General features: G+C 41.7%; 1 protein-coding gene across 1 annotated transcript in view; it reads right to left on the minus strand.

Moving 5' to 3' along the window:
- Window positions 1-26,545, minus strand: part of ANKRD55 (ankyrin repeat domain 55) — an 82,859-nt gene that overhangs the window by 30,391 nt on the left and 25,923 nt on the right. The window contains exons 3-6 of the mRNA XM_068532893.1: window positions 25,172-25,302; window positions 21,294-21,403; window positions 11,838-11,898; window positions 1,332-1,460 (exon numbers count right to left, since the gene is read on the minus strand). Coding sequence (XP_068388994.1) covers window positions 1,332-1,460; window positions 11,838-11,898; window positions 21,294-21,403; window positions 25,172-25,302 — 431 coding nt within the window. The remainder of the gene's footprint in view (window positions 1-1,331; window positions 1,461-11,837; window positions 11,899-21,293; window positions 21,404-25,171; window positions 25,303-26,545) is intronic.

Consider the following 26,545-nt stretch of genomic DNA (forward strand, 5'->3'; position numbering starts at 1 on the left):
TGGGCGGGGACCGGCATGAGAGGGACAGGGCAGCTGATAAGATACTGAAAGTATGGAGGAGAGTGCTCAGGGCAGGTGAGGATGACAAAAACATGCTTTGTTCACTTCACAGTTTTGCAGGGCTGGCCCTGCTACAGGGTAACTGAAGCCAAGTTTGTAGGAACAAAAACAGAGTAGTTTCCAAATCACTTCTGTTTTGCCCTTATCTCAGGCACACATGTCAACCCTGAAAGTGCCAGGTGCCCTTCTCTGCTGTGTGTGGCATGTGAAAACACCTGAGTGAAACCACCATCAGGGCGTGCAGAATCACAGGGACCCTGGCAGCAGTTCAGCAAGGGTGCCCTTACTGGGCTGATAGAAATAAACAGTGGGGGTGTCTAGGTTAGGCATGAAAAGACAGAATGGGCTAGCAAGTTTGTTGAAAGGATGCATAGTATCGCTCTCCTTTCAAGGACAGAAGAGATAACTCTTAGTTAATCATTCCCTTTGAATGATTTCCTTAGAAAACACTTCAATAAGTGTTAGCTGTGGCCATTCTTTCACCTTAGTCTCAGTTTTCCCCACTTTGTGTTTTGTGTTTTTTTTAAATTTTTGGCTGCACTGCACCGCACAGCACATGGAACCCCCGACCAGGGATCGAACCCACACCCCCCGCATTGGAAGGTGGAGTCTTAACCACCGGACCACCGGAAAGTCCCAGTTTTCCCCCCCTTGGACTGTAGATTTCTGATTTCTCTGGTCATGTGTACTGATACAGATTCCCTTTTGGGGTAGTGAGGTAGGGTTATGAGTCACAATTTCCATTGTTCAGAGCACCATTGTTCAGGGTCACCTGGAATTACTCTGCTTCAGAGGATTTGGAAGGAAGAAGAGAGTCATGGTCCAAAGGCTTTGAAGGGACTTTCCTAATAATTCTTTGAAGGGTTATCCTGGTACACTGTGAGCCAGCATCAATTATTGAGATGGAGAAAGAGAGAGTGAGAGAGGGGTGTGTATGTGTGTGTGTGTGTATGTGTGTGTGTGTGTGTGTGTAACAGCCGAGGTGGGTGATATTCTGTAACTCCTCCCCCTCTTTACCTTGGCAGGATTTCTTCTCAGCAACTGATGTACCCAAATTCTCCAAAGTGGCAGGTTTGCTGTTGCTGCTCTGGATATGAATGAAGGGAAGAGGGCAGCATGTATCTTACTTGCTCTGTTGTACATATAAAGGCCACATCAATGCTGGGACTGTACCTTTGAAAATTCCATCTTTCAGGTCTGACATGCTCAGAATTGTTAACATTGTTTTACACCATTTATACTTGAGACAAGCCCACTGGCTAACTTCTCACCTGCACAGCCCAGTGGAGAGCCGTTTTAAAGTCTTTATCCACAAGGGTGGGGTCTGCCCCCTTCTTCAGCAGCATTTGGGTGTGTTGAGGCCGGTTGTGGAAAGCTGCCCAGTGGAGTGGTGTCATTCCCTACAAAACCACAATCAGAGGGACACAGATGAGCACAGGATATCAGGAAGGAAAACGGAGCACACTTTCTCCTCAGGCCTGAGGGCGCCACCAGGTGTGCTGGTTGCCGCCTGTCAGTTCATTCGTTCCTTGAGCCATTCATTCAACAGATACTTATTGGGCTTCTACTTGGTGCCAGGCAAACAGGTGTTAAGGATACTACAGTGAATAAGATAAATAAGATCCTGTCCTCATGGGAATTACACTGTGGTAGAGGAAGATAGATAATAAACGCACGCAAACAAGCAAAAAGATTTTCCAGATTGTTGAATGCTATAAAGAATGTACTTGGGGTGCTGTGAGAGAGTAACCACCACAGGGGTAGGAATTGTTCTACATGGGCCTCTGTGAGCCGGGGTGAACTGTGGGAAGAGACCAGCGAGCAACAAGTCACTAAGGCTGGCACCCGTGATCAGTCACGCTGGGATGCCATCTCCTGCCACCAGGGCAGGGGCACTGTCTATTTTACTCCGGTATCCCCAGGGACTGAACCAAGGCTAAAGAAATAGCTGTTGAATGAATGAATGAAAGAATGAATGAATAGGGAGAGGAGGACAAAGATGTGAGATGAGGTTGGAGAGAGGCAGGGCTGATCCTGGGAGCGTGGGATGGGGAATACCCTGTATAAGGCATTTGGATTTTATTCTAAACTCAATAGAAAGACAGTGGGGGATTTTAAGCAGATGTTGACATGATCTGATTTACATTGTTTAGAAGAAATCACTCTGTGGCAGCTTGGAGAACAGATCTGGATGAGTCAATCTGGTGAATCCCACCTTCTTTCAGAGCTTAAGGTCACACACTCTAGGCATCACTTAATAATAAGATAAGCTTCTTCTGGGAAATATTTGCCAAAAAGAACCAGTATTATTTGGGAGTGTACTATGAAAAGATGGCCTCTTCTCCTTGACTATGGCTCTCAATAATATGAAATGTATCTAAAATGATTCTAGATTAAGATGCCTGGTAAAGGGAGCAAAGGACGTAGGTAGCTTTCTCTTTTTGGAGCTGTCTCTGCAGGTAACATAAAGATAATGTCACCGCCTTGGCCTTCTCTGCTCATCCAAGATGAGCTGAGTGGAGGAGATGGGCCTCAGCCTAGCTAGGAGTGCAGAACTAATATTATTCCAGAATTAATATGTATTGATCTAGAGATCTTTATGAGTCCTTATGTATATTATCTCACTTAATCCTCCAAACAGCTTTTTGGATTTAGCATTGTGGTGAAGTCCACTACGTGCTCACCAAACTCTACTTCCTCTCCCTCCAGGGCGCATAGTCAGTCTACACTCCCCAGCCTCCCAGCAGATACATGTAGCCACGAGACTGAGTTTTGACCATTGCAGTGTGGACAGAAAGGATGGAAGGATGGAAGCCCCGACCCCTCCAAGGTCTGTCTAGAAAACAAAACCTATGTCGTCTTTGACATATTTTCTTCTCCTCACCTGACAACTGAATGTGGAGGAGGACAAGGCTCAAGAATGTGCTGGAATCATGTGATTAATCAACTCAGGACCCTGACTGATGAGGTCGGACAGGGTCACCTCATCAACCAGCACTGGGGCTATGAAGCAAGCAGGAATTAAGCTTTTATTATGTCAGGCCACTGAGATTTCGAATTGTTTGCTAGAGCAGTTAGCCAGCTCTGACAGGTGCCACTGTCCTTCCCATTTTGTGGAAGAGGAAGCTGAGCTCTAGGGAAGTTCACAAGTCTATGATCGAGCTGAATCTAGGGTGTGATGTTTGTGGGGCCGTGAGATTAGAATGTTAAACCCCCTTGACCAGTTCCATATTCTAAATCATTACATTATGGTCTGCTTTCAAGTTTCAAGTGTCACATAACACTGAGCCTCCAGATACTCTTAAGGATATTTCAAGAAATTGGTTCCATATGGAAAAGAATGCTGGTCTAAAAACAGTGGAACGTCTTGTTCTTATTCCAACAGCTGAATATTACTTGGGATTCAGAATAGCTCACAGCATTTCAATGGGTCCTCTTCATTTTTTAATTTGGCCCACTGGAATTAGACATCTGGACTCCAGGGAATCAGATTCTTTTTACTGTGCAAGGATTATTCCCAGTGCTAAGTCCCATTTGCTTCAGAATCATTGGCTTCCTTATGAAGTGCCACCTGTATCCAGGGTTAAAGACATTGGAGACAATTTTGAAGTCACTGGGGTGTAAGCTTCAAGAAGGCAGGGCCCTTGTCTGCCTGTCTGAATCCCTGGAGCCTAGAACAGTGCCAGGCACATTGTGGATACTAAGTAAAGGCTTATTAAATGAGTGACTTCTTACTGTTCTTGATTGAATTTTTTGCTTTTGTAAAATTTGGCTTTGCTTTCTAAAATCATTCACACAAGAAAGAAAGACAGAACATGACTTCTTTACAGAAAATGAACTTGTCTGATATGATCATTGTTACCAACTGTTCAATTGAAACCTGTTAGAATTCCTGATGAGCGCTCCAAATGAGGTAGATGGCAATCACTACATGCAGAGATATAGATTTAGCAATATGAGAATTCAGTGTGAAATTGTGAATTAAACTGTCATTATGCACTGTTAATCCTTGTCTCCTAAATATAGCTTCTAGGCTTTAAGAGTTATTCTCTTCAAACACCCCTCCCCAACCCCCTGCTGGAAAAAACAAAAGAAAAGAAAAGAAAACAAAACAAAACCCCCCACCTCCTGCATGCTTTGGTAAATGGTGGGGAGGAGCACTACCATTTTTCATATACCTACTTGGTGCCAAGAACTTTATTCACTTCACTGAATCTTTACAACAATCCTAAGAGACAGGTATTTTTAGACCCATTTTACAGGTGAGGAAACTGAAACACAAGTTAAATATTGGGTTGGCCAAAAAGTTCGTTCGGGGTATGGAAAAACCCGAACGAACTTTTTGGCCAATCCAATAATTTCCCTAAGGCCACTGACTGGTTACAAGGCAAAGGTGGGATTCAAATCCAGGTCTCTCCAACTCTGGAGGAAGATGCTTGTTCCACACATCAAGCTAGTAGACTTTCATTTTGGAAGTGAGCTCAGCTGCTGGACAATTTTTTTCTTTGTGAATTTAGCTAGATTCAGGGTCTTCTCACTTTCTAGAATGGTGATTCTCAGTAGCATAAGGGTTGCCACCCTTTATTATTATTTGTTTCATTTGGCATCACCTCTAGTTTTCTTCTAAAAGTGCAGCTGGCAGATATTTATTTTTGTAAGGTATTGAAATATACATATTCTCCCCCTACTCCTCCCCTACCCTGGAATTTGGGATCAGTGTTATAAATAACTGTTGATCCTCTGAGTGGCCCCAAATCAAGACTTGAAATACTCCATTACTTCTCTAAATAATAATATGTTATATAATATAAATTTGTGTATTTATATTACAGTATAAACAGGTTTCAAAATTCACTCAAGTCAAGGGAAACTTCCTGTTGCTGTTTTTTTCAATTGGGCTAATGAGAAATACAAATACATCCTCTTAGAGTTAGTAATATGAAAACCAAAACTGTTAGCATCAGCTCAAGTGCAGCCCTTTGTATTGCACAACACACTTTGTTTAGGAACTTTTTCCTACAACTGCCTCCTCCTTCCTTCAGCTTCTATTAACACAGCTAACACATCCTAGTTGTGTTATGTTAAGACTCTGGTGGCCATTTACGGGGCAGACTTCAGGCTTGGCAATTGGCATTTGCACTGAGCTGTGATAGGGACTAAGATTAAGCTGTGATGCACTTAAAGGCAGAGGCTGTGGCTCATTCACTGTGATATGCCCAAGCACACATTAGGTGTTCAAGAAGTGTTCATGGGAAGAATTAATTAGTGAATTGCAGGTTATCCAGGCTCCCTTGAATTCATGGCGAGTGTAAGGTACTAGAGTCTGTCGAACGCAAGCCAGCCACCTGTGTCCAAACTGTGAGGCTCCTCATTGAGTCCCTGAGGACTCAACTGGGCCTTCAAAGAAATCTAAGGGCTGAAAATCTAGGAGCTACCTGAAGATATATTACAACAAACACCCAGATGACTCTTGTAACAGTAGAATTCCACTTTGTTGAAAAAGAAGTATTGGCTCAAACAGTGAAGAGTAACTTACATTCATTTAAGAACATAGCTCTCTAGAATGTTTTGGAGGGAAATGTTAAGTTTTGGTTGACTTAGGATCCATTTCGAGATAGCTGACAGGACTGTGTGTGGTGACTGTTGGGTGCATAGCGGGGCTGTTTTGGAACAGGTTCTTGTACAGATGAGTAATTCTGTGCCTTGAGCCTGTGCCACCAACATTTCAGTTAAGGGCTTTCAAATCCTATTAGCTTCTCAGACCTTTTTTCTTTTTTTCCAAAACCACTGTAACTTTTATGTTTTATGAAGCAGAAATCTGATGAAGTGCTTAGCAGTTTTCATGTTTCAGAATTGCACTTTTAGACCAGCTCTTGCAGACGCTGAAAGACACAGAGAGAGAAATGTGTGATGTGGCTGGGCGCTTGGTTCACCCCTCGCCGTGGTGCACTGGGGGTAGAATTTTAGCAGGTGTTTGAAAGATCAGCAAAACAATTCTAGATCATCTGAAGGATCTAGAATTTCACAGAAGTCCAGTTTGGCTCTGTTTGACATTTTAATATTCACACATTATTAATTTTGTGACTACCTCTCACAAAAGTTATAGAGGGTCTTCTGTATACAAAAGATTGGAATAAATGATGTACTTTAAAAGATTCTAAAAAACCCTAGATGGTTAGAAGTGCTGTAATGAAAGCCATTTTCTTCAAATTTATTTGGGAAAAACCTTACGATTATAGATCACAAAGATTAGTAGTGCATTAGCAAAAAAAGCTTGCATATTAATATTGCAAATTTGTTCTTTAAAATAGTTTGATATCTGTTATTCAATATAATTTTTTTAAATTCTATATATTTTATTTTATGTAATTTGAAACATTTTTCTGAGAAGGGATCCATAGGCTTCCCCAACATACCAGATGTGTCCATGTCATGAAAATGGACAAGGACCCCTTCCCTAGAATCTACAGTACATTTTTTAAGATCTAGAATAATATAAAAGCTTATTTTTTTGAGAGGAGATTTTGGAAATAACTAAAAGTCACCTGGAGTCAAGTCTGGTAAATAAAATGGGTCATTGGGTTGGGTCAACAAAACAAAGAGAGAAAAGGCCAATAAAATAAAATTATATGACTTTTTCTTGAATTTAATAATGTAATTCTCTATTAATCTAAACATGTATTTTTGGGGGGACTCTACTACGTGTAAGGTACTGAACTAGATTCTAGGGACACAAAGATAAAAAATACTGCCCCTAGAAACTTATGGGGAAAGGAGGGTCGGGGGAGAGAGGGAGGTGAGGGCTCCTAAGTAGTAGTGACTCTACTCTATTTGTTAAGGTGTTCATTTTTAGGATAAAAATTCTGGTGCATTAAAATTTTTTTGCTTTATTATTTTACCTTTTGCCAACTGTAAAATAAAAAGATTTCTAGGGTCAGGGACTATTTCTATTGATTTTGCCTTTATAGTGCACAATCTCTGCTTATGCTTGTATCTTAGGAATGTTGTAAGTGGATTTTAGTGCTAAGAATTATATCCAAGGATTCACATCTGTTTTTGCAACTTGGATTTATTTTCTGAGAGTGCTGTTGTAATGGAAGTTTGGATTGTTAGGCCACTCACAAAAATCTACTCATATCAGAATGTGCATTTAATATAGGATCAACAATCTATCCTAAATACCATGCATAACAGTGCTTTTCTGGATAAATGCATTCAAAGTTCTAACCCAGATGCCAACATTTCATAGCCACTCTTGATGGGGTGCTCTTCCTGTCAAAGCTAAAATGAAAGCAGGAGAGGTTAGGTTCCAGGAATTTAGCAACTTAACTCTCTGTAGCTGCAGTAGACAAGCCTCTCTCTTTGTCACTGATTCCCCTGAGGTCCAGAAGAACAAAGGCACAAAGGACAATCTGACCCATCTGACCCATCTTGCCTTTCCCACAGTGTTAAACTTTACAGTGTGAATAGCTTCTAAATAAGTCACTTTATAACTAAGCAGTGTGGTTAATGAAACAGGAAAAACAAACAGATCATTGGAATGAGAACAAAGAGTTCAGAAATGGAACCATATATTTAAAAAAAATCTTGTAACAAACTAAAAGAAAATTTAGCATAGCGTAGTTATGTCCCTAGGGGTAGGGAAGGCCTTCTTTAAAAAGATACCAAAAGCAAAGCAACAATGGACAAGAATGATCATTTTGATTATATCATATTTTAAAAATTCTGTACAGGAAAAGACATCACAAGCAGTTCTAAAGTAAGGAACAGACTATGAAAAAATATTTGCAATCCAACAGCAGACAAAGGATTAATGTTCAGAATATAAAATAAACTCCTATGAATCTGTAAGAAAATTACAAGTAACACAACAGATGAATGGACAAAGGACCTAAACAGGCAAGTCACAGGAGATCTAAAAATGACCATTGCACCTATGAAATTATGCTCGATCTCATTGGCTATAAGGGAAATGCAAATTAAAACAATAACAAGGAAATCCAACAATAGGCAAACAGTGATAAACACCCTTTTACACTATGGGTGGAGCTATAAATTGATGCAGTCGTTTTGAAGAACAACCAGGCATGCATATTAAAATTAAAAATAGGGAACCCTCATGCAATGTTGGTGGGAATGTAAACTGGTGCAGCTGCTGTGGGAAACAGTATAGAGGTTCCTTAAAAAACTAAAAATAGAACTATCATATGATCCAGCAGTTCCATTCCTGGGTATATATCCATAAAAAATGAAAACACTGATTTGAAATGACACATGCACCCTAATGTTCATAGCAGCATTATTTACAACAGCCAAGACATGGAAGCTACCCAAGTTCCCATCAATAGATGATTGGATTAAGATGATGTTGTGTGTATATATATACAATGGAATATTACTCAGCCATAAAAATAATGAAATATTGCCATTTGCAGCAATGTGGATGAACCTACAGAATATTATACTTAGTGAAATAAGTCAGACAGAGAAAGACAAATACTATGTGATATCACTTCTATGTGGAATCTAAAAAATAATAGAAAAGAATGTATATACAAAACAGAAACAGACTCACAGATATAGAAAACAAATTTGTGGTTACCAATTGGGGGGGAGAGGGACAAATCAGGGGTACAGGATTAACAGATACAAACTACTACATATAAAATAGATACGCAACAAGGATATACTATATAGCATAGGGGATTATACCCTTGTAGTAACCTATAATGGAATATAATCTGCAAAAGTACTGAATCACTATGCTATATACCCGAAACTAACACAATATGGTTAATCAACTATATTTCAATTAAAAAAAAGAATAGAACCCCTCCCCCATACACAAATGTACACTCTCTACTGCCCAACAATTTTTCTTCTAGAGAAATGCTCGTATAAAATACTCAAGGAAGCTTATACAAACACCCTTCAGAGTAGTGTTTGTGATAGTGAAAAATTGGAGACAACCTAAATAGTCATTCATAGGGGAATAGAAAATATAAGGACGTATTTTCATAGTGTGAAACATTATGAAGCCATTAAAAGGAATGAGCCAGATTTATATGCATCAACATATCCAAGACACTCTAAGACATATTCCTGAGTGAAAATCAAAGTTGAAGAACAACATATAACATATCTTTCATGTTATACTCCATAGTGCCTAAGTGTCTATATATATATATATATATATACACACATAGTGTAAATAGACAAAAGACTGCGAAAGAGACACATCAAATAGCAATTGGGGGCTAAGGTGGTGGGGTGGAAGTAATCATGGACTTCTGGTATTACTTGTAATATTTAAATTTTTAAAGAAGCAAATGTGTTCATGTATTACTTATACAAGTAAAAACTAACAACACAAAAAATGTTTTAAGTCACTGAGTTCAGATCAGGACGGCCTCTAGAGTGATATTCATCTCTCTGATATAAAGTGGCACGTATCATGGTTTTTTATGTAAGCAATTAGAGGATGGCTTTAGAAACAGATTTTTTTCCTTCATCTCTCCCTCTCTCCATTCTTTAGTTTCAGTTAACAATCTAATATGTCTCTTAATGAAGTTAGATTTCTATTAATTGATCATTTAACCTTTAACCATTATTGTGATAAGCTTGGGAGTCCTTCAGTTATTGGAAAATAATTTTATTCACACTATGTAGGGGTTATGTCTTGCTCTTTCCTCTTGTCATTAGGAAACCATAATGTTCTGCCAGCAATAGCTTACCTTTTCCCTGATTTCTTTTGCCTTTGCTGTTTTTTGCTTCCTGTTATTTAGCAGATGTAGAGTGTGTGTGTGCTTTACCTGTTACCCCCTCATATATGATGGAGACTACACTGTGCTTGGAAGTCACTGGAAAAGTGATTGTGGGAGGGGCGGGGTTCAGTAAGCGACTGCTTATTCAGAACACCGAGAAGCCAAATGCAGGAACTCCTCCAAGGTAACAAATGACAAAGAAAGCCTGGGCCGTGTTCTTTCCATTTCAGAACTGTCCTTTGTCCAATGGCAAAGAGCAAATTAGCCCTTGCAAATTTATGTGGATTGGCTCACACTAGCAATATATATGTTAATGAAACACACAGGCAAGACTTAGTAGTTGGCTTCAGATGGATTTCAAACATGCTGTGACATGGTGCGAAGAGGAAGCTGCGACACTGGGCGGAATTGTCCTTTTTGAGGCTCCTGCTCAGAAATGCCAACAGGTCAGAATGCTAATGTAAGAGCAGGAGGAATCTTCTCTGAGAGGTTGCTTTGCATGAGAAGGAACTAGAGATTTCTCCAACATTTACCACATATTATCTGAAAAGTGTTACAATTACCACCGTTAGAAAGATTTTTGTCTACATTCATTGTCTCCACCAGCCAGGGGCCTCCCAGGGTGGGAAAAAATAGGGAACTGTCACTTTGCTAGGGGATGTTCAGCTCCACTGAGGAGGGGACAGAGTTAGATGTCTATAAGAGGAATTTAGCTTTAGGGTGTGAATGACTGAATTTGTCCCCTTTCTAATAAGTCCCAGTTAGTGGGGGGAGTGAAGGTAGGAGTTAGAGGTGGAAGAAGTGGTTGGCAAGTTGCCCAAAATCTAGAAGTTCTTGATCAGCTGACATAACCTGCAAGCCCCCAAGCTCCCTGATTTCACACCATGGGCAGAGTGATCAGAGTGTACTTTCTCATCTCTGGTTCTCGTTTTTAAAGCAGAAGTTTAGAACAGTGCAATATTCTCTCATCTGAGGTTTTGCTTTAAACCACTGAAGACATGGGGGGTGAAAGCAGCATGTGCCCACCGAGTCAGGGAGGTGTCCAACCTCAGACCCAGGCTGTGATGTAGGGGCTTTTTGGTGTGGTCATTACTGCCAAGCCCGTTGGAAGGAGGCCTTTGCTCAGAAGGCTCAAGAAAGATGAGAAGCCCAGCCCAGGAGAAATACGGGGTAGGGGGCCCAGCCTATGTTAGGGGGCTTCCTCCCATCCTGTTGTCTATGGCCAGTTCGTCTTGAAAACAGTGTTATTTGGCATCTTGAGGCATATGCACTTTCAATGCTATCAGACTTTCTTAAAGTTATCAGACATTCTTAGTGCAGTCAAGCCAAGCTTACTTTTAAAAAATATTCCATTAAAAGTCAGGTATTTAAATCAGTTTTAAGAAACTATTACAGAAATCAGGCTGGCTAATAAAAATCAGACCTGGGTTTTAGAAGAGTTAAGTAGATAAAAGACCCTCAGCTGCTTTGGGGCGCCTCTGCCTGGTCTGATCCACCCTCCCTCAGGAACCGAGTTGGGAGTGCTGTGCTGTCTTGCTGGAAGCCTTGTACAGGATTGCCTTGCAACGTAAAGCAAACAGCAGTTGTGATCATTGGCATTAATAATGTGGCTTCTGGAGCAGGGAGCCTAGAATTATTATCTATCTGTCATCTTTCACTCAAAGAGAGAGTGTCGGCAGCCTTCGAAGTTTCTTGTACTCGAGGAGACAGGAAAGAGCAATATTTATTTCTCAATGTCCAAAGGGAAATTACAAAATTTCAGTGGTATGATAAATGCTTAAATACTTAATGCAATAAATCCTTCCCTATTAAAAGCTACCCACACCCAGAGAGGGATACATTTCTGCCTGAGAATTCATAGTGGAGACACAGGCTTCCCTCTCAGGGTAGGAACACAAAACTGCTCCATGCCCTCCTTGCACCTTTAAGAGAGGAAGCACCGTGGTTCAGAAAAGCCCTTATTCCCACCCTAACATGCGCAATGCCAACTGTTCCTTGAGAGGGCAGGCTCACCTCGCTGTCCTGGTGATTAATCTCGTTGAGGTTTGACTGTTGTACCAGGACTGTTAGGAGCCTGTAAAGAAAAACAGGAGAAGTGGCTTAAAAGAACAGAATCTGAATGAGAACATGACATTAGAAATACAGTCTGTTGAAGGCCTCCAAATGACCATACGCCCTTTGCATTTACTAGGGGAAAGATCCATGGAAAAAAAGCCTGTGTGATAGGTAAGAAGGCACAAGAAGGCAGGTAGGAGGAAGACCTCTATCTCTCCTCCCACCTCCTCTCTATCTTAGTGCTTCTGGAGCGGCCAAAGAGAACGGAGAAAGCGAATCCTCACGCTTATCTTACTCACCAGAACTGTATCCCTTTGTGTTCACTCTAAGAAGCAAGGTCCTCCAGTGCTTATTTTTTATTCATTTTACATAAACTTATAGAGTGCTTTCAAATTGCTTCACCACTAGGTACATGTGTCATGCCTTCTAAATGTACAGGTTATACCTGGAGGCAGTCAGCATTTACAACTTCGCTTATTCTTTCTAAAACGCACAAATACCTAAGCATGCAATGGCAGTTATCAGCGTGAAACAACTGCCAATGATTCTCAAGTTCAAGTTCTTATCCCACTTGGGCCCAATACTTGGTTGACTGAGGTCAGTACTCCATCTGTGGGAGAGAAGCAGTTGAGTATAGTGGTTAGGAGCCCAGACTCTGGAGCCAGACTACCTGACTTCACATCCCAGTCCTGTCACTGACCAGCTCTGTGACCACAGGCAAGTAACTTCACTCCTCTGTGCCTATGCATCCTCATCTATAAAATGGGGGTAATAAAAAGTGCCTACCTTATAGATCAGTGTGAGGATTAAATGAGTTAATATGCGTACAGCATTTAAAGCATGCCTAGAACACAGTAAGTGTTATTTCTAGAATACTTAACCCTAGAGCTTTTAACCCTGGCTCCATCTCAGAATTCCCTGGGGAGATATATTTTTTTACCTGGGCTGTATATTCAAGGTTTCTGACGCAGGAGGTCTGGAGAGAAGCGTAGCTTCTACCGTTTAAATAAGCTGTTCAGAAAATTCTGGTAAACAATCAGATTTGGAAACCACTGAGAAAGGTGCTGAATGAATAAATCAATGGATACTCACTGTTATAGAAAGAATTGTGTCCCTCCCAAATGTATATGTTGAAGCTCTAACCTCCCAATGCCTTAGAATGTGACTGTATTTGGACATAGAGCCTTTAAAGAGGTAATTAAGTTAAAATGAAGGATTACAGCGGGCCTTAATCCCATTTGACTGGTGTTCTCATAAAAAGAGGAGATTAGGACACACAGAGTGACACCAGAGGCACACGCTTACAGTGGAAACACCATGTGAAGAGGCAGCAAGAGGATGGCAATCTGCAAGCCAAGGAGAGAGTCTCAGAGGAAACCAACCCTGCTGGCACCTTGATGTTGGCCTTCCAGCAGCAGCCTTCAGAACTGTGAAAAAATAAATTTCTGTTGTTTAAGCCACCCAGCCTGTGGGATTTTGTTACAGTCACCCCAGCAAACTAATATACTCACCAAGATGATAAAGGATTGTCTATGGGCAGACAATGAAAAAATTCGGCAATTATTTTGGAAAAATTATTTGAAAAATAAAATGGCTTAGCCTCCTCCTGAATCAGATTTTCATTGTCTCTCAGCTGAGATGACATCTAAAGTCCTAAGTATTAAATTGCTTAATATTAATCAGAGGGATTGATCATACTGTGTTACAAAGAGAATTTAAATGGGGGTGGACTTCTTCAGTGGGGGTAATATAACAAGGAAGCCTAGGTTTTAAATCTAGTCTTATCACTGTTTTTTGGGGAGCCAGGATACTGCTGTGATTTAATTCTGGCCTCACCACTGCATGACCTCTCTGAGCTTCTGTATCCTCACTTCTCTAACAAGGATAATAACAGCGGTGGTGGTGGTGAGGGTTAAATAACATAACAGGTGTAAAACTCCTAGTACACAGATTTTAAAGGAACAGTGGCTATGACTGTAAACAGCACATCTCTTTATCCTTTCTGAATTCTAGAATTTCTCCGTCAGGTGGGAAGATGCTACAAAAATAATTGTATTTTGGTTAATGCTATTTTTTATATTTTCCCTTATAGCTGTTTTATGGGGGGGAGGGTAAGGGGTGACTATCTTTCTTCTTTCTCTCTTTCCTTCTCTCTTTCTCTCTCTTTCCTTTCTCCTCTCCTCCCCTACCCTGCCCTCTCCTCTTCTTTTCCCTTCCCTTTCCTTTCTCTCTCTTTCTCTCTCTCTCTTTCCCCCCCTCTCTCTCTATCATTAATGGCCATTGTCTAATCTCTAGGGCACATTGGGTCCGAAGTGCTGGGGGAGGGAGAGTGAGAGTGAGCAGGAGGTCAGTGGTGGTCCAATCTGGTTATCCTCGGCTAACCCTGAGCAGACTGAGATCATCTGTAGTCGGACAGGATCTTCTGGGGCTCCTCCAGAGCAGCGTGATCACACTGGGGGAAGTTGGCTCTAACCAGATGAGAATGGGGGTGGGAAGATCAAGACCTCTTCTCACATCCTAGGTGAGCCTCCAAGGGTCACAGGGGGAGCCCTGTGCTGGATAGTCCTCTGTTTGTCTCTCAGATCCAGTCTCTGCCCTGCAGTGTCCTACACTGAGGCTGACCTCCAACAACGTCATCATCCAGGTCCCTTGCCCTCTGACCTCCCACTGGGTTTGGTCAGTGGGAGAACCAGCAGGAGGAAGGAGAGAAGCCACTTCCCTTCCTGACAATGATTTCTTTCCTCTACTAAAGGCCTTGGCTCCTGCCACGTGGCCCGTCTCCTACACTACAATTACAACTACCGCCCAGCTCTCAGCAGGTTCCAGTAACAGCTTCCTTCCTCACCTCTTGTGGCCTCGGGCTGGAACATTTTCCTGCTTCTGGAGGGGAGTGGGGGTGGCAGATTGTCACCATCTCTTGCTGGTTAATTTCAAATAGTCTTTCATTAAACTTTCTCGGTCATCTCTTTTACTATTTCATGTCTTCCTTGTCATGACCCTGAGTGATATACGCCAACCTATACTGTTTGCCTCCATTTGATTCCTAAGTCACTGAGACTCATTGATCTTTAAAGCTGGTACAAATTTACAGATGAGTATTCTCTCTCTCTCTTTCTCTCATTTTATGAGAGCAAATGACCTGATGCACTAAATGGCTTGCCAAGGCCATCACACGTTGCCTTGGTTGTCCAGCCTGGACAAGAAACCAGGTGTCTGCTTTCCAGCCTGGTGCTTCTATACTGTTCCGTGGTTCAGAGGTAATCTGCAAGATACTTGTCCCACATCTGTCTTAATTAACAGCGGACTTGCAGACCTCTTAGTTTTGTTTTCTCAGAGCTCCTGTTCTGTGCTAAGGTGACCCAGGAGTATTTCTCCCATAACCCCCCAGCCCAATTTCCTATTAGCACCAGCTAAAACTCTGCTCTCAGATCTCCAGGCCACAGCATAAGGCTCACCTCATCCCAGCTGCCAGGACAGCAGGCACAGGTCCCCAGCAGCAGCTTTCCCAGACAGGCAGAGTGGTGAGTGATCAGAGCACGGAGGCTGGAGCCAGACTGCCTCTATTAGAAGCCCTGCTCCCTCACCAATCAGCCAGACCTTGGACAAGTTATAAAACTCTCAGTGCCTACATCTTCTTATCTGTAAAATAAACATAACAACAACCCTACTTCTTAAAGATTTGTTGTAACTTTAAATGGGTCAAAGCATATAGAGCACTTAACATGGACTTTACATACTATAATAAATTCTCTATAATGATTAATTTCTTAAAAGGCTCCTACCCTTTATATTCTGGGGTCCTGTGATTGCCATTAGGTGATTGGGAGGTCAGAGAGAGCTCAGCTAGATGTATCCCGGAAAGGGGGGAGGGTTGTCTCCTTGAGCTTCTCTGTTTTGCTGGCCTCTTGGGCTCACAGTCCTGGAGCTGGCTCAGCCCAGGGATGGCTGGGAAAAAGGGTCCCCAAGCCCGTCATCTGCTCTCCTGTCCCTGAAGCTGCCTGGAGGTGAGAGTATGCTTCAGTGAAACATCCACTGCAGGTTGGAATGCATCACCTGGAAACTAGAGAACAGGACCCCAAAGAAATGATTTCCTTCCTCCCTCTGGCTGTGGTCAAGAGCAATGAAAAGAGGCAGAGCTGCTGGCACTCTGGAAGGAAAAAAAAAAAAAAAAAAAAAATCTGCTGGTAACCATGGAGACCATAAAAAAAGACTTTCAGAGAGCCCTGTGGCTGCTTTCAGATGAAATCGCTGCTTGCCTTGCAACTCTAGCATGCGCAGTGTTGTACAAACACAACTGCGTGCTCTTTGGAGCTTTGTCTTAATGATCATGCCCCCTCTTTCACATGGACGCCCTCTGAATGTCCCAGCCAAGGAAGCAAGAAGAGCAATGGGGAGCTGAAAGGGAGAAAACTCGGACCTGCTGAGAAGCAGAGCATTCAAAGCAGGAAGGGGACTCGTGAGATGAAACCTGTGCTCCTTTGCTTTTGTACATCCAGCTTGCCTTCGTGTTCTTAATTATAGGTCCTTCATCCCGGCAGCAGCTTAGATTTCCCACAGAGCTGTAGCGTAGCTAACGCTGTATATTGCCACTGTTTGGTTTGCTAGTGAGTTGTTTCCATCAGAGAACCAAAATTTCTCTGGAGGCAAAGGGCTGATTGAAGTGTCCCCTTGGCTTGTTTATAAGCAGCTTCAGTTTGAGACTTCACTCTAAATAGTCTCTAGCAAGCACCGAGTGGAAGGAGTGTGCTGTTTGGAAATATAGGAGTTAGTGGATTTTAAAAGGAGTATGAATACCTGAGTACAAGGCCACAATGTGGCTGGTACATATGCTTATGATTAGAGGAAAAATATAGATGCATGTACACTGAATGGTTGAGTCTAATGTTCATTGGGTTCTGAAATCTTGCAATGCTCTACAATGTCCCAAGGTTAATAAAAATGGGAGCGCTGTTCAAACCCTGATGACCTTCGCAGTAAATGTGTGCTCATGTCAGTGGGTGCAGGACTGTGTGGGCATGCACCTGTGTGTGCAGATATATTTTTGGGGACCTGTGTGTGCTAAGGTGAAGAAGGCCAGGGTGAGAGCTGGTGGGTGGCCGTAGCAGGGTTTCATTCTTTAGTGCTGATCTACGGTACTTTATTTCTATCTTCCATCATCATCATCATCAATATCATCACCCTCATCATCACCACTAACACTTACTGAACATGGACAATTGACAGTGTTCAGTGCTTTCCACATATTTTCTCATTTACTTTTGCCTACTTACCTATGAGGTAAGTACTGTATTATTCCTACTTTCTAGAAAAGAAAGCTAGCTGAACCTTGACATGTTAACTTGCCCAAGATAATATGGTCTGTAAGATATGGAGCCAGATTCATACTCAGTCAGTCTGACTCCTGAGCTGGCACTCCTCCCCACCCTTTACCTCAATCCAAAAACAGGAGTTTAGGTGGTTTTCAGATACATATAGTAAAACAAGATCACAAGCAAAAAAACTAGGCAAAGAGAAAATGAGGGCAGGATAAAGAACACATAATTATGGTCCTATGTGCATGCCAGAGGTGAGACACAAATTGGGCTTTGAGTTTTCTAAATATGCAAAGAGAGAAACATGATGATAAGTCACAGCGTCCACACAGTAAAAATAAAAAATAATTTATCAGGAGAAGCACAGGAATTCCTCCTTTAGTAGAAATTTTTCTTGTGGTTTTTCAGAAAAGATTTTTTTGGACACTGTAACAAAAAAAAAAATTTCCTGACAATCAGACAATAAGGAGTTTTGTATGGCTGTTTCTTATAAGGCCTCTCAGTGTAGACTGAGGGCTTAATGATAAAATGTGGCCATTAAAATAAATTCAACAGGGTCCACAGCAGTGGACTCCAGGAGCACAGCAGACCCATTGGGCAGGTTACTTATCTTCACACATGCACTAGGCAATTAGTTTTCTTCTTGATGCCTTAGTTTTCTCATCTATAAAATGGGGATAGAAATATTACCTATCACACAGAGGTGTGGTAAGGATTAGATGAGATAGTACATGGAAAGCACTAAGAACTTTGCTCCGAACATGATAAATAATCCGTGCTGTTTGTCATCATCATCCTTTTTGTAACTACAGACCTACATGCTTTAATGGTCAGACAAGCTGGCCTAAAGTTGTATCCACTTAGGAAAATTAAATAGTCAAACAGGTATGCATGGCCTAATGGAAGGTCACTCCCTTCTGCATTATGATTTTAGGATTAGAAAGTGCCCATAAGATAGACCAAGATTTTTTTTTTCTCAGAAAACGATTCTGAGTTCATGCAGACACACAAACAAATGGGCAACTGAAGCCCAACTTCTCTGGTGCGGTTAGTTTCGGTTTGAAGGATTTAATGCAGATGTTATCAAACTCTGCCACGGCCATAAAATTTCTCAATAAAACAATGATAAAATATCTAATTTTAAGCAATGTAATTCCATAAGGAATCCTTTCAATCAAGCTAGTTTTGAAATGTTCTCTAGGTAACAAAGCCAGTTGATTTGCTGTATGGGTTGTGTCAAACTAAAGGTTGGCACTTGCCATCTACCCCTACAAGGATTAAATCACAAGCTGCTGAGACTGCTGACCTTCAACACCCCCTGAAAGGAGTTCAGGGTGGAGATCAGGAATGAGGCACTCTGTACTGTGGGAAAAACTGGCAGAACTGGCCTTCAGATAGTTAGATATTTTCAGGAGATTTTATGAGCCCAATTCTTGCATCTCCTCATATCTAGAAAAGCACTAAAATCTTTCATGGTGACATCTGCTCCTCGTGACTAGCAGAAACCTTCTGCAAAAACGTGTGCTTGATTGCACGTACTCCCCCTTCACTGAAATCACATATATACTGACCTTCCCCCCTACCCCTCTGCAGCAGTTTCTCAGAGCTATCTGAAATGCTCTCTCCTGGGCTATAAGTCCTCATTTTGCCCCAAATAAAACTTAACTCACAACTCTCACGTTGTGCTTTTTTTTTTTTTTTTTCAGTCGACAGTTGTTAAGGTTTACCCCAATTCATTTTTGGAGAACATTTAACAGGTATGATAATTTTCGTTTTGGAATATTTAATCTTAACCTTTGGGTTTTACTAGTTACAGCAGCTAGCATTACCATCACTAAAGCAGATTTTATCTTCCAGAATTACCTAACTGTCCATTTAGGACAATAAAACTATATCATCAGCACACAGAGGATGTTTATTTTTCTGGCTTCAGCTCTTCCCAAGGTGGTGACTGGGTCATTTGGGACAATTTCACGAGAAGGGGAAGCCACAGCTCTGTGCTGTCTCAGTTACAGTGATGTAATGTAAATCCTAGAGAGTCTAGGGGCACCGCTGGGCATAATAAGATATAGTCTAATAAGTCCACAAAAGAGGAAGTACACTTAGATTAGTTTTTAATATATTATTGTAGTGATTTCAGATGATGAGCCTAATCTATTGACCAAATTGATCTTGAGTGTGATTTTGACTGCCAAGGCTTAGTTCACCCCTCAGGTGCAATGGTTTAATGGCAGAGCCAGGTTTTCACCAAAATTCTTGCCCCCCTTTCTTGGATTGGAGTCATCGCCGGGAGGTGGATTCTTGGTCAGGGACTATGTTCCCCATCGCTCTTTATGGCCAAATGACTCATCCTTATTAATGGAATGTGAGCAGAAGTGAATTGTGTCATTTACAGGCTGAGATTTGAAAGAAACAAGTGAGGCTTATCTAAGCTCCTCTTACCCTATCTGCAGGCTGAACAAAAAGGATTCTGTGATGCTAGGAGATGATGAAGCCACAAGCTTGCATCCCTGAATTACCTGTGGAGGGGAGGCCCCCTGCCCCCATCCAGGAAACCTACATTGGACTAAACTTGTATCATGCTAAAATGCTGAAGCTTTGGGTTTTACTTGTTACAACAGCTATGATTACCATAACTAAAGCAGGTGTTCATTTTCCAGAATCAGGTAGATTTTGAAATGACTACTCTGAGTGAGGCAGGTAAAAATCATCTAAGTGGAGTAAATTGGGGCAGAATAATCTTAAAAGGTATGTTTAAAATGTATTTTCTAAAGATCACTCTTGGGAAGACAGTATGATTTTGTGACTAAATATTTTTGTGGGTTGTCTAGAAAAGTCACTCTTTTTTCATCAAAAGGTGGTCATCTTTTTATGATGTCTACTGATTGTTAGCTCTGGGCTTGCTGTTTCTTCTCTAAACTTCCTTGTTTTGTTGGGCTTTGAGTAAATCCTAGTTTTCTATTATTCCTGGATATGATCCAACGATAATAGAGGCAAGGCTTGGTTGGGAATAGTCCTGGAATTTCCCAAGTCCTTTAACTTCAGTGTAAACACACTGAAATGAAGAAATCCTGTTACCTCTCAACCTGGAAGGGGCCTTGGTCTCCTCAACCCCCGCAAGGCTTCAGTTTACTTCCGAACACAGGGTCTGAAGGAGGCAGCAGAACGCACCCACCGTGCTGCTGGCCTGCAGCCTAGCTCTGGGGAGTGTGAAGTTCCTGTCAGAGGCCTGCTCTGTCAGCAGAGGTTCAGGAAGTGCCTGGAACGGAACCTTGCTGATTCCACAGTGGGAAGTGTGCTGTCATCAAGCTGCCAGAAGGGGCTTTCGAAAGACTGGGGACCCAGGCCACTTGGATACAGAGGCCTGGGGGAGCTACACTTGGTCTGGGCAAAGCTTTTTCCTTTGTTGCTCAATCGTCTTACAAAAAGGTGACCTCAATCATCCAACTATTTGAGGGCTTTCTGTGCATGGTCTCCAGCAGCACACACTTCTGGTTTTCCTTCTCACCCACTGGTCCCCCTGTCTCAGTCTCCTTTGCTGGGTCTTTGCCTCCTTCCAGCCCATAAATGTTGGCATGACTCTGGGTTCATACATTAACCTTCTCTTACCCTGTTTGGTTTCCATCACAGCACTCGTCACTATTTGAAATTATCCTATTTATTTGTTTACTAGTGTGCCACTTAACTCCTTCACTAGAAAGTAAGCTCTGTGAGGTCAGAGACACTGTCTTGCTCACTGGGGAACTCTAGGGCCTAGAGCGGTGGTTGGCCCATAACAAGCACTCAATAAATCGTTATTGAGTTAATAATTGACTGATTAATTGAATGAATGAATATATGAAATTCAGATGACGACAAACAGCATTTCTTCTTAAATCAGAGACTAGGAGAAAAGGGTTTTATCGAAGTAAAATTGGGATTGAGACTAGAGTTGAGATTGTTCCAGGATATTTTGATTCACTGAGATGGGGTCCTGTCTCCTGCAAATACCAAAAAAATGGATGGATTTTGTTTTTATTTGCCACATGGATTGGATTAGATGACCTTCTAATCCAAGTTGGGTGCCTCCCAACTTGAGCGTCGTGTGAACCTGGCTACGTACCTCACATCAGGCTCAGCGGTGGCAGCGTGCAGTGGCAGACGGCCATTTTTATCAGGGATATTGTGCTTGGCACCATTTCTTAGTAGACTCACACAGCCTTCCAGCCAACCCTGGAAGAGCAAGAGCATAGTTATGTAACACAATCTCGCATAACATAGTAACAGAGTCCAACAAACTTTCTCCAGTTTTCTTTCCCTTTCTTCTTTGGTTTGGCTAAAAACATGTTCTATTGGACCTGAAGTGGTTGGTTAAGGACCATAACTCCCATTTAGACAACAGAGGGCTGAAGGTCTTGAGGTGTGGATTCCTGAGTTTTCTGGGACCTTTACACTGTAAGATGCAGACTGATTCCTGGACTCTTCTGCGTCTGCCTCCCCATTTCTAGGGTCACTTGCTGGCATTCCACTTTTATACCCAGTTCCTAGAGCCAAATGTGGCATGTGATGGGGGTGATTAATCAGCTCTAGACCCTTATTCTATGGGCTTAGCTCCAAATCATGCTCGTCAATGGTCTGACCTGGATGTCAGTGTCCAATTCCAAAACTGGGCTCCTATGTCACTCTTGAGTCCCAGCCTCCACTCCATGCCTCAGTTCATCTGTATCTGATAAATGGTCCTTCGTCCTCTTTTCCAAGTTCTTTTTCTAGTAACCACAAAGATAATATCTTGCTTATTCTAGTCAGTCCCCTTCCTGATGCCTGGAATTCTAAACTAAGCCCTACTCCAATGGCTGGGACCCTGCCACCCTGTTGACTGATCTTTCTGCTGCTGAATATGGGGCTATCACCAGCACCCTCTAAGGGCTCCCCATTGTTGTGTTTTATCCCCCTATGAATTCCCCAAGAAACTTCCTGTGAACTCCCTGTTGTCTACTAATTCACCAGATTGAGACCTGATATTGCCACATCTGATGCTTGTCCCTCCTTGGTTAGCACTTACAGCTGGGTCATTTCTCCACTCTCTCTCTCCTATTTCAAAGCGAAAATATAACCGCAGGCTAGTCCTCCCTTTCTGTTTGTTAATACTTTAAGTAACTGACCCAACCCTGCTGATAACTGAGTTTGGCTCATGTGCCAAGGAGAACACCTCCTACATTCATTCAGAATCATTTGGGTTACTCACCTAATTAAAAGTAAACTTATAAGTAAATGAAGTATATAAGTATACTTATAAGTGTATGAAGTATATGAGTATAATAATAACTTATGAGTAACTGAAGTTATTATTATGAAGAATAATAGAATAAAGCTCTATTTTTTCCTGCCTTCTTCCATTCCTGTATAGTTAAGCCTCAAGATTACCCAGTAACAAGAGAAAGATTACTGAAGATTTTCCCATGCAGTACTGGAAGCAATAAAAATGTTACTAAATGCATGGAGGAGAAAAAAAGATAATCATAAGAAAAGAGCTTTTGGTTCTGAAAAGTCTGCAAAAAAAATCTTTCTACAAAAGCACATTAAAATTCATAGGTTCTAAAATTGAATATGGCTTTGTAGAACTGACCAGTAATATCTGTCTTAAGTAGAAGCAAATAATTTTCATAGTTTACTAATGTATTAAATCTGGTTTTAGTTCCTAATGCCCGTCATCAAGTTTTCTGATGAAAAGGGAAAAATATGGCCAGGAGACCCAAAAGAAAGGCATGCTGGACAAATTTCAGAGTTGCCAAATTTTTGAATGGCCAAAGTTTTACAGTTTTTGAAAAACAAATCTTCTGATGGGGAAGGGTTTGAAACATTTTTATCATTTTGCAACATTTCCTGGAACTATGTGTGTATGTGGTTTTCTTTTTTTTCTTCAGAAAAGAAATCAGAAAACCATTGACTACATCTGAAACCCATGGTCACTATTCAGAACCAACAAATATGTTTTGGACCTACTATGTTCTGGGTGATTCTGCATGTGGTTCTCCTTCAACAGTGATAAACTTAGGGTATTATTTTTACTACATTTTACAAATGAGGGAAGAGGCATAGGAGGTGAAGAAATTTGCCTAGGATCACACATCTATGGTAAGTTTATTTGTATGTTGAGCTTGAAGCTGTGACTGAGACAGTTTCTGAATGCTCCCTTTGCCTAATTCCTCTTTAATACTTGAATTCAAACATTGCCAGAGGGAGTGGTGGGCCTCACTGTGTAATCACTAAGGTACCACCTACTCTCACCTTCCCAGGGATCCTCAGGAGAGCCAGTGAGGGGCCTGGCCTTGGGCTGCCAGACAGAGGTGGGGTCAACAGTAAGAGGGTAATGCCCATGCTGTCATGCCGGCGTACTTCCCTATGCAGCTCCTTAGAATGCGTTCCTGGAAAGAGTTGTACGCAACGGTGGCACCTCGCTAGGTTCACTGTTCACTGTGATCTAGAGGAGAACTTCTTCCCAGTCCCTTAAGTGCTGTCTAGCCCAAGAAATTTGAAATTTTGAATTTTAGAATTTTGAAAGAAGTGTAGCTTGGTTTCACTCTCTTCTGTATGCTAGTGGCAGTTAGTTAAATTTAGAAACCATCTCTATTCCCTTCCTCCATCCCCTGATCCAAATTTTCTCTTTTCCTCATCTCGGACACCAAAAATCCCTAAAGCAAGAACAGTTAATTAGGGCATGTGCCAGAAGGGAGGAGGACTCAGAGGGCCATCGTAAGTCTGTCTGAGACACTGGACTTCACCTAGTACTCACAGATCAGTGTGTTTTAAACTTGAATGGGCATAAAAATTGTTGGGGAGATTTGTTTAACATGCAGGCACTTCTCTCTCCACCCATAACCCCTGTCCTGCTCCCAGAGTGTCTGACTCAGGAGGTCTAGGGTGTAATCCAGGAACCCACATTTGAAACAAGCACCCCAACACTTTGAAAAATTCTTCCCAGTTTCATGTGTGAGTCCTAGAGAAAGAGGGCATGCAAATAAGAAATGAAAGAGTAGTGTCTAAAGAAAATCTCTGTGAGGACTGGGCAATGCTTTATTGCAAGCAGGAAGGTGTGGAAGGTGTGGTGTTTGGGGAAGGGAAGTGTTCTACTTGTCCAGGGCAGCTTCAGGACACCGTGGGTGAATCCACCACTGTCAACGGGCGGCAACAGCAAATGCAAGAAGCTGCATCGGCAGCAACAGTGGTTATGATGAAGATTTCCAGGAGCCACGTTGGAGAGGAGGGAGAATGATGACCTTTGTGTGGCACCAAGGAGGACTTGTTTGACGTGGACTCAAGATAGCCCTGGAGTCTCCCGAAAGGATTACAGGGAAGATTTGAGAGGAGAGAGGTTTGAAGATTTTCAGTAAGGCTTCACCAAGCTTGTGCTAATGTTGGGAAATGGCAGACTGAAATCTCTTGTGTTGAGGACTGGCTCTATGTAATTTTTAAGTTAGGCACTGATTGGGGGTTGAATCCTATGCTTGGTGTTGTCCTTTAAGAGACTGGTATTTCTCCCCTACTCCTTACCCACCACTCTTCCCAGTTCTCATTGTTCTCTACTTTGCTCATCCTTCAGCTTCCACTCAACTAATCCTGCCCCAAAAAGGTTAACTGCAGCTTCAAGTGTTACCACCCACTGAGGGTATTAACAGAGGGCATTCTTAGAAGGAGTACCAAGTGTGTTGAGAAATGCCCCAAGGGAAATTCTGATGCAATTAAGATGGAAAAGAATATTTCTCTCATGGCAATATCACCTCTAACTTAGAGGATTGTTAGGAAGATCCAAAATGACTTAAATCCATGAAATCAACTCTAAGTCGTTATATAAATGTCGGAGATGATTAAAGCAAAACTTTAACGTTCTATTTCTGTTGGCCAGCTGCACAAATCCAAGAACACTCTTCTGCAAGTGGGGCCCCCTAACAACACATTTAGTCCACCCCACTCTTTGACAGCCATCACAGACACAGTTGGTACCAGATAGGTTGCCAGGCATAGACTTGTGCGGCCATAAGCGTCCTGCATGTTAATATTGGCTCCCATCTTCAACAGCAGCTTCACTGTGTCCACTTGACGTCCAGAAACTGCATGCATTAAGGGTGTACATCCTAGAACGAGACATTTCAACAGCTCTTAAGAACGTGTGACTTGTGACTTCAGACTATACTACAAAGCTACAGTGATCAAGACAGCATGGTACTGGCACAAAAACAGAAATATAGATCAATGGAATAGGATAGAAAGCTCAGAGATAAACCCACGCACATATGGTCACCTTACCTTTGATAAAAGAGGCAAGAATATACAATGGAGAAAAGACAGCCTCTTCAATAAGTTGTGCTGGGAAAACTGGACAGCTACATGTAAAAGAATGAAATGAGAACACTTCCTAATACCATATACAAAAATAAACTCAAAATGGATTAAAGACCTAAATGTAAGGCCAGACACTATAAAACTCTTGGAGGAAAACATAGGAAGAACACTCTTTGACATGAATCACAGCAAGATCCTTTTTGACCCAACTCCTAGAGTAATGGAAATAAAAACAAAAGTAAACAAATGGGACCTAATGAAACTCAAAAGCTTTTGCACAGCAAAGGAAACCATAAACAAGATGAAAAGACAACCCTCAGAATGGGAGAAAATATTTGCAAATGAAGCAACTGACAAAGGATTAATCTCCAAAATATACAAGCAGCTCATGCAGCTCAACATCAAAACAACAAACAACCCAATCCAAAATTGGGCAGAAGACCTAAATAGACATTTCTCCAAAGAAGATATACAGATTGCCAACAAACACATGAAAGGATGCTCAACATCACTAATCATTAGAGAAATGCAAATAAAAACTACAATGAGGTATCACCTCATACCAGTCAGAATGGCCATCATCAAAAAATCTACAAACAATAAATGCTGGAGAGGGTGTGGAGAAAAGGGAACCCTCTTGCACTGCTGGTGGGAATGTAAATTGATACAGCCACTATGGAGAAGAGCATGGAGGTTCCTTAAAAAACTAAAAATAGAACTACCATATGACCCAGCAATCCCACTACTGGGCATATACACTGAGAAAACCATAATTCAAAAAGAGTCATGTACCACAATGTTCACTGCAGCACTATTTACAATAGCCAGGTCATGGAAGCAACCTAAGTGTCCATCGACAGATGAATGGATAAAGAAGATGTGGCACATATATACAATGGAATATTACTCAGCCATGAAAAGAAATGAAATTGAGTTATTTGTAGTGATGTGGATGGACCTAGAGTCTGTCACACAGAGTGAAGTAAGTCAGAAAGAGAAAAACAAATACCATATGCTAACACATATATATGGAAA

The sequence above is a fragment of the Eschrichtius robustus genome, chromosome 2, assembly GCF_028021215.1.
Source record: "Eschrichtius robustus isolate mEscRob2 chromosome 2, mEscRob2.pri, whole genome shotgun sequence".
NCBI classification, from domain to species: Eukaryota; Metazoa; Chordata; class Mammalia; order Artiodactyla; family Eschrichtiidae; genus Eschrichtius; species Eschrichtius robustus.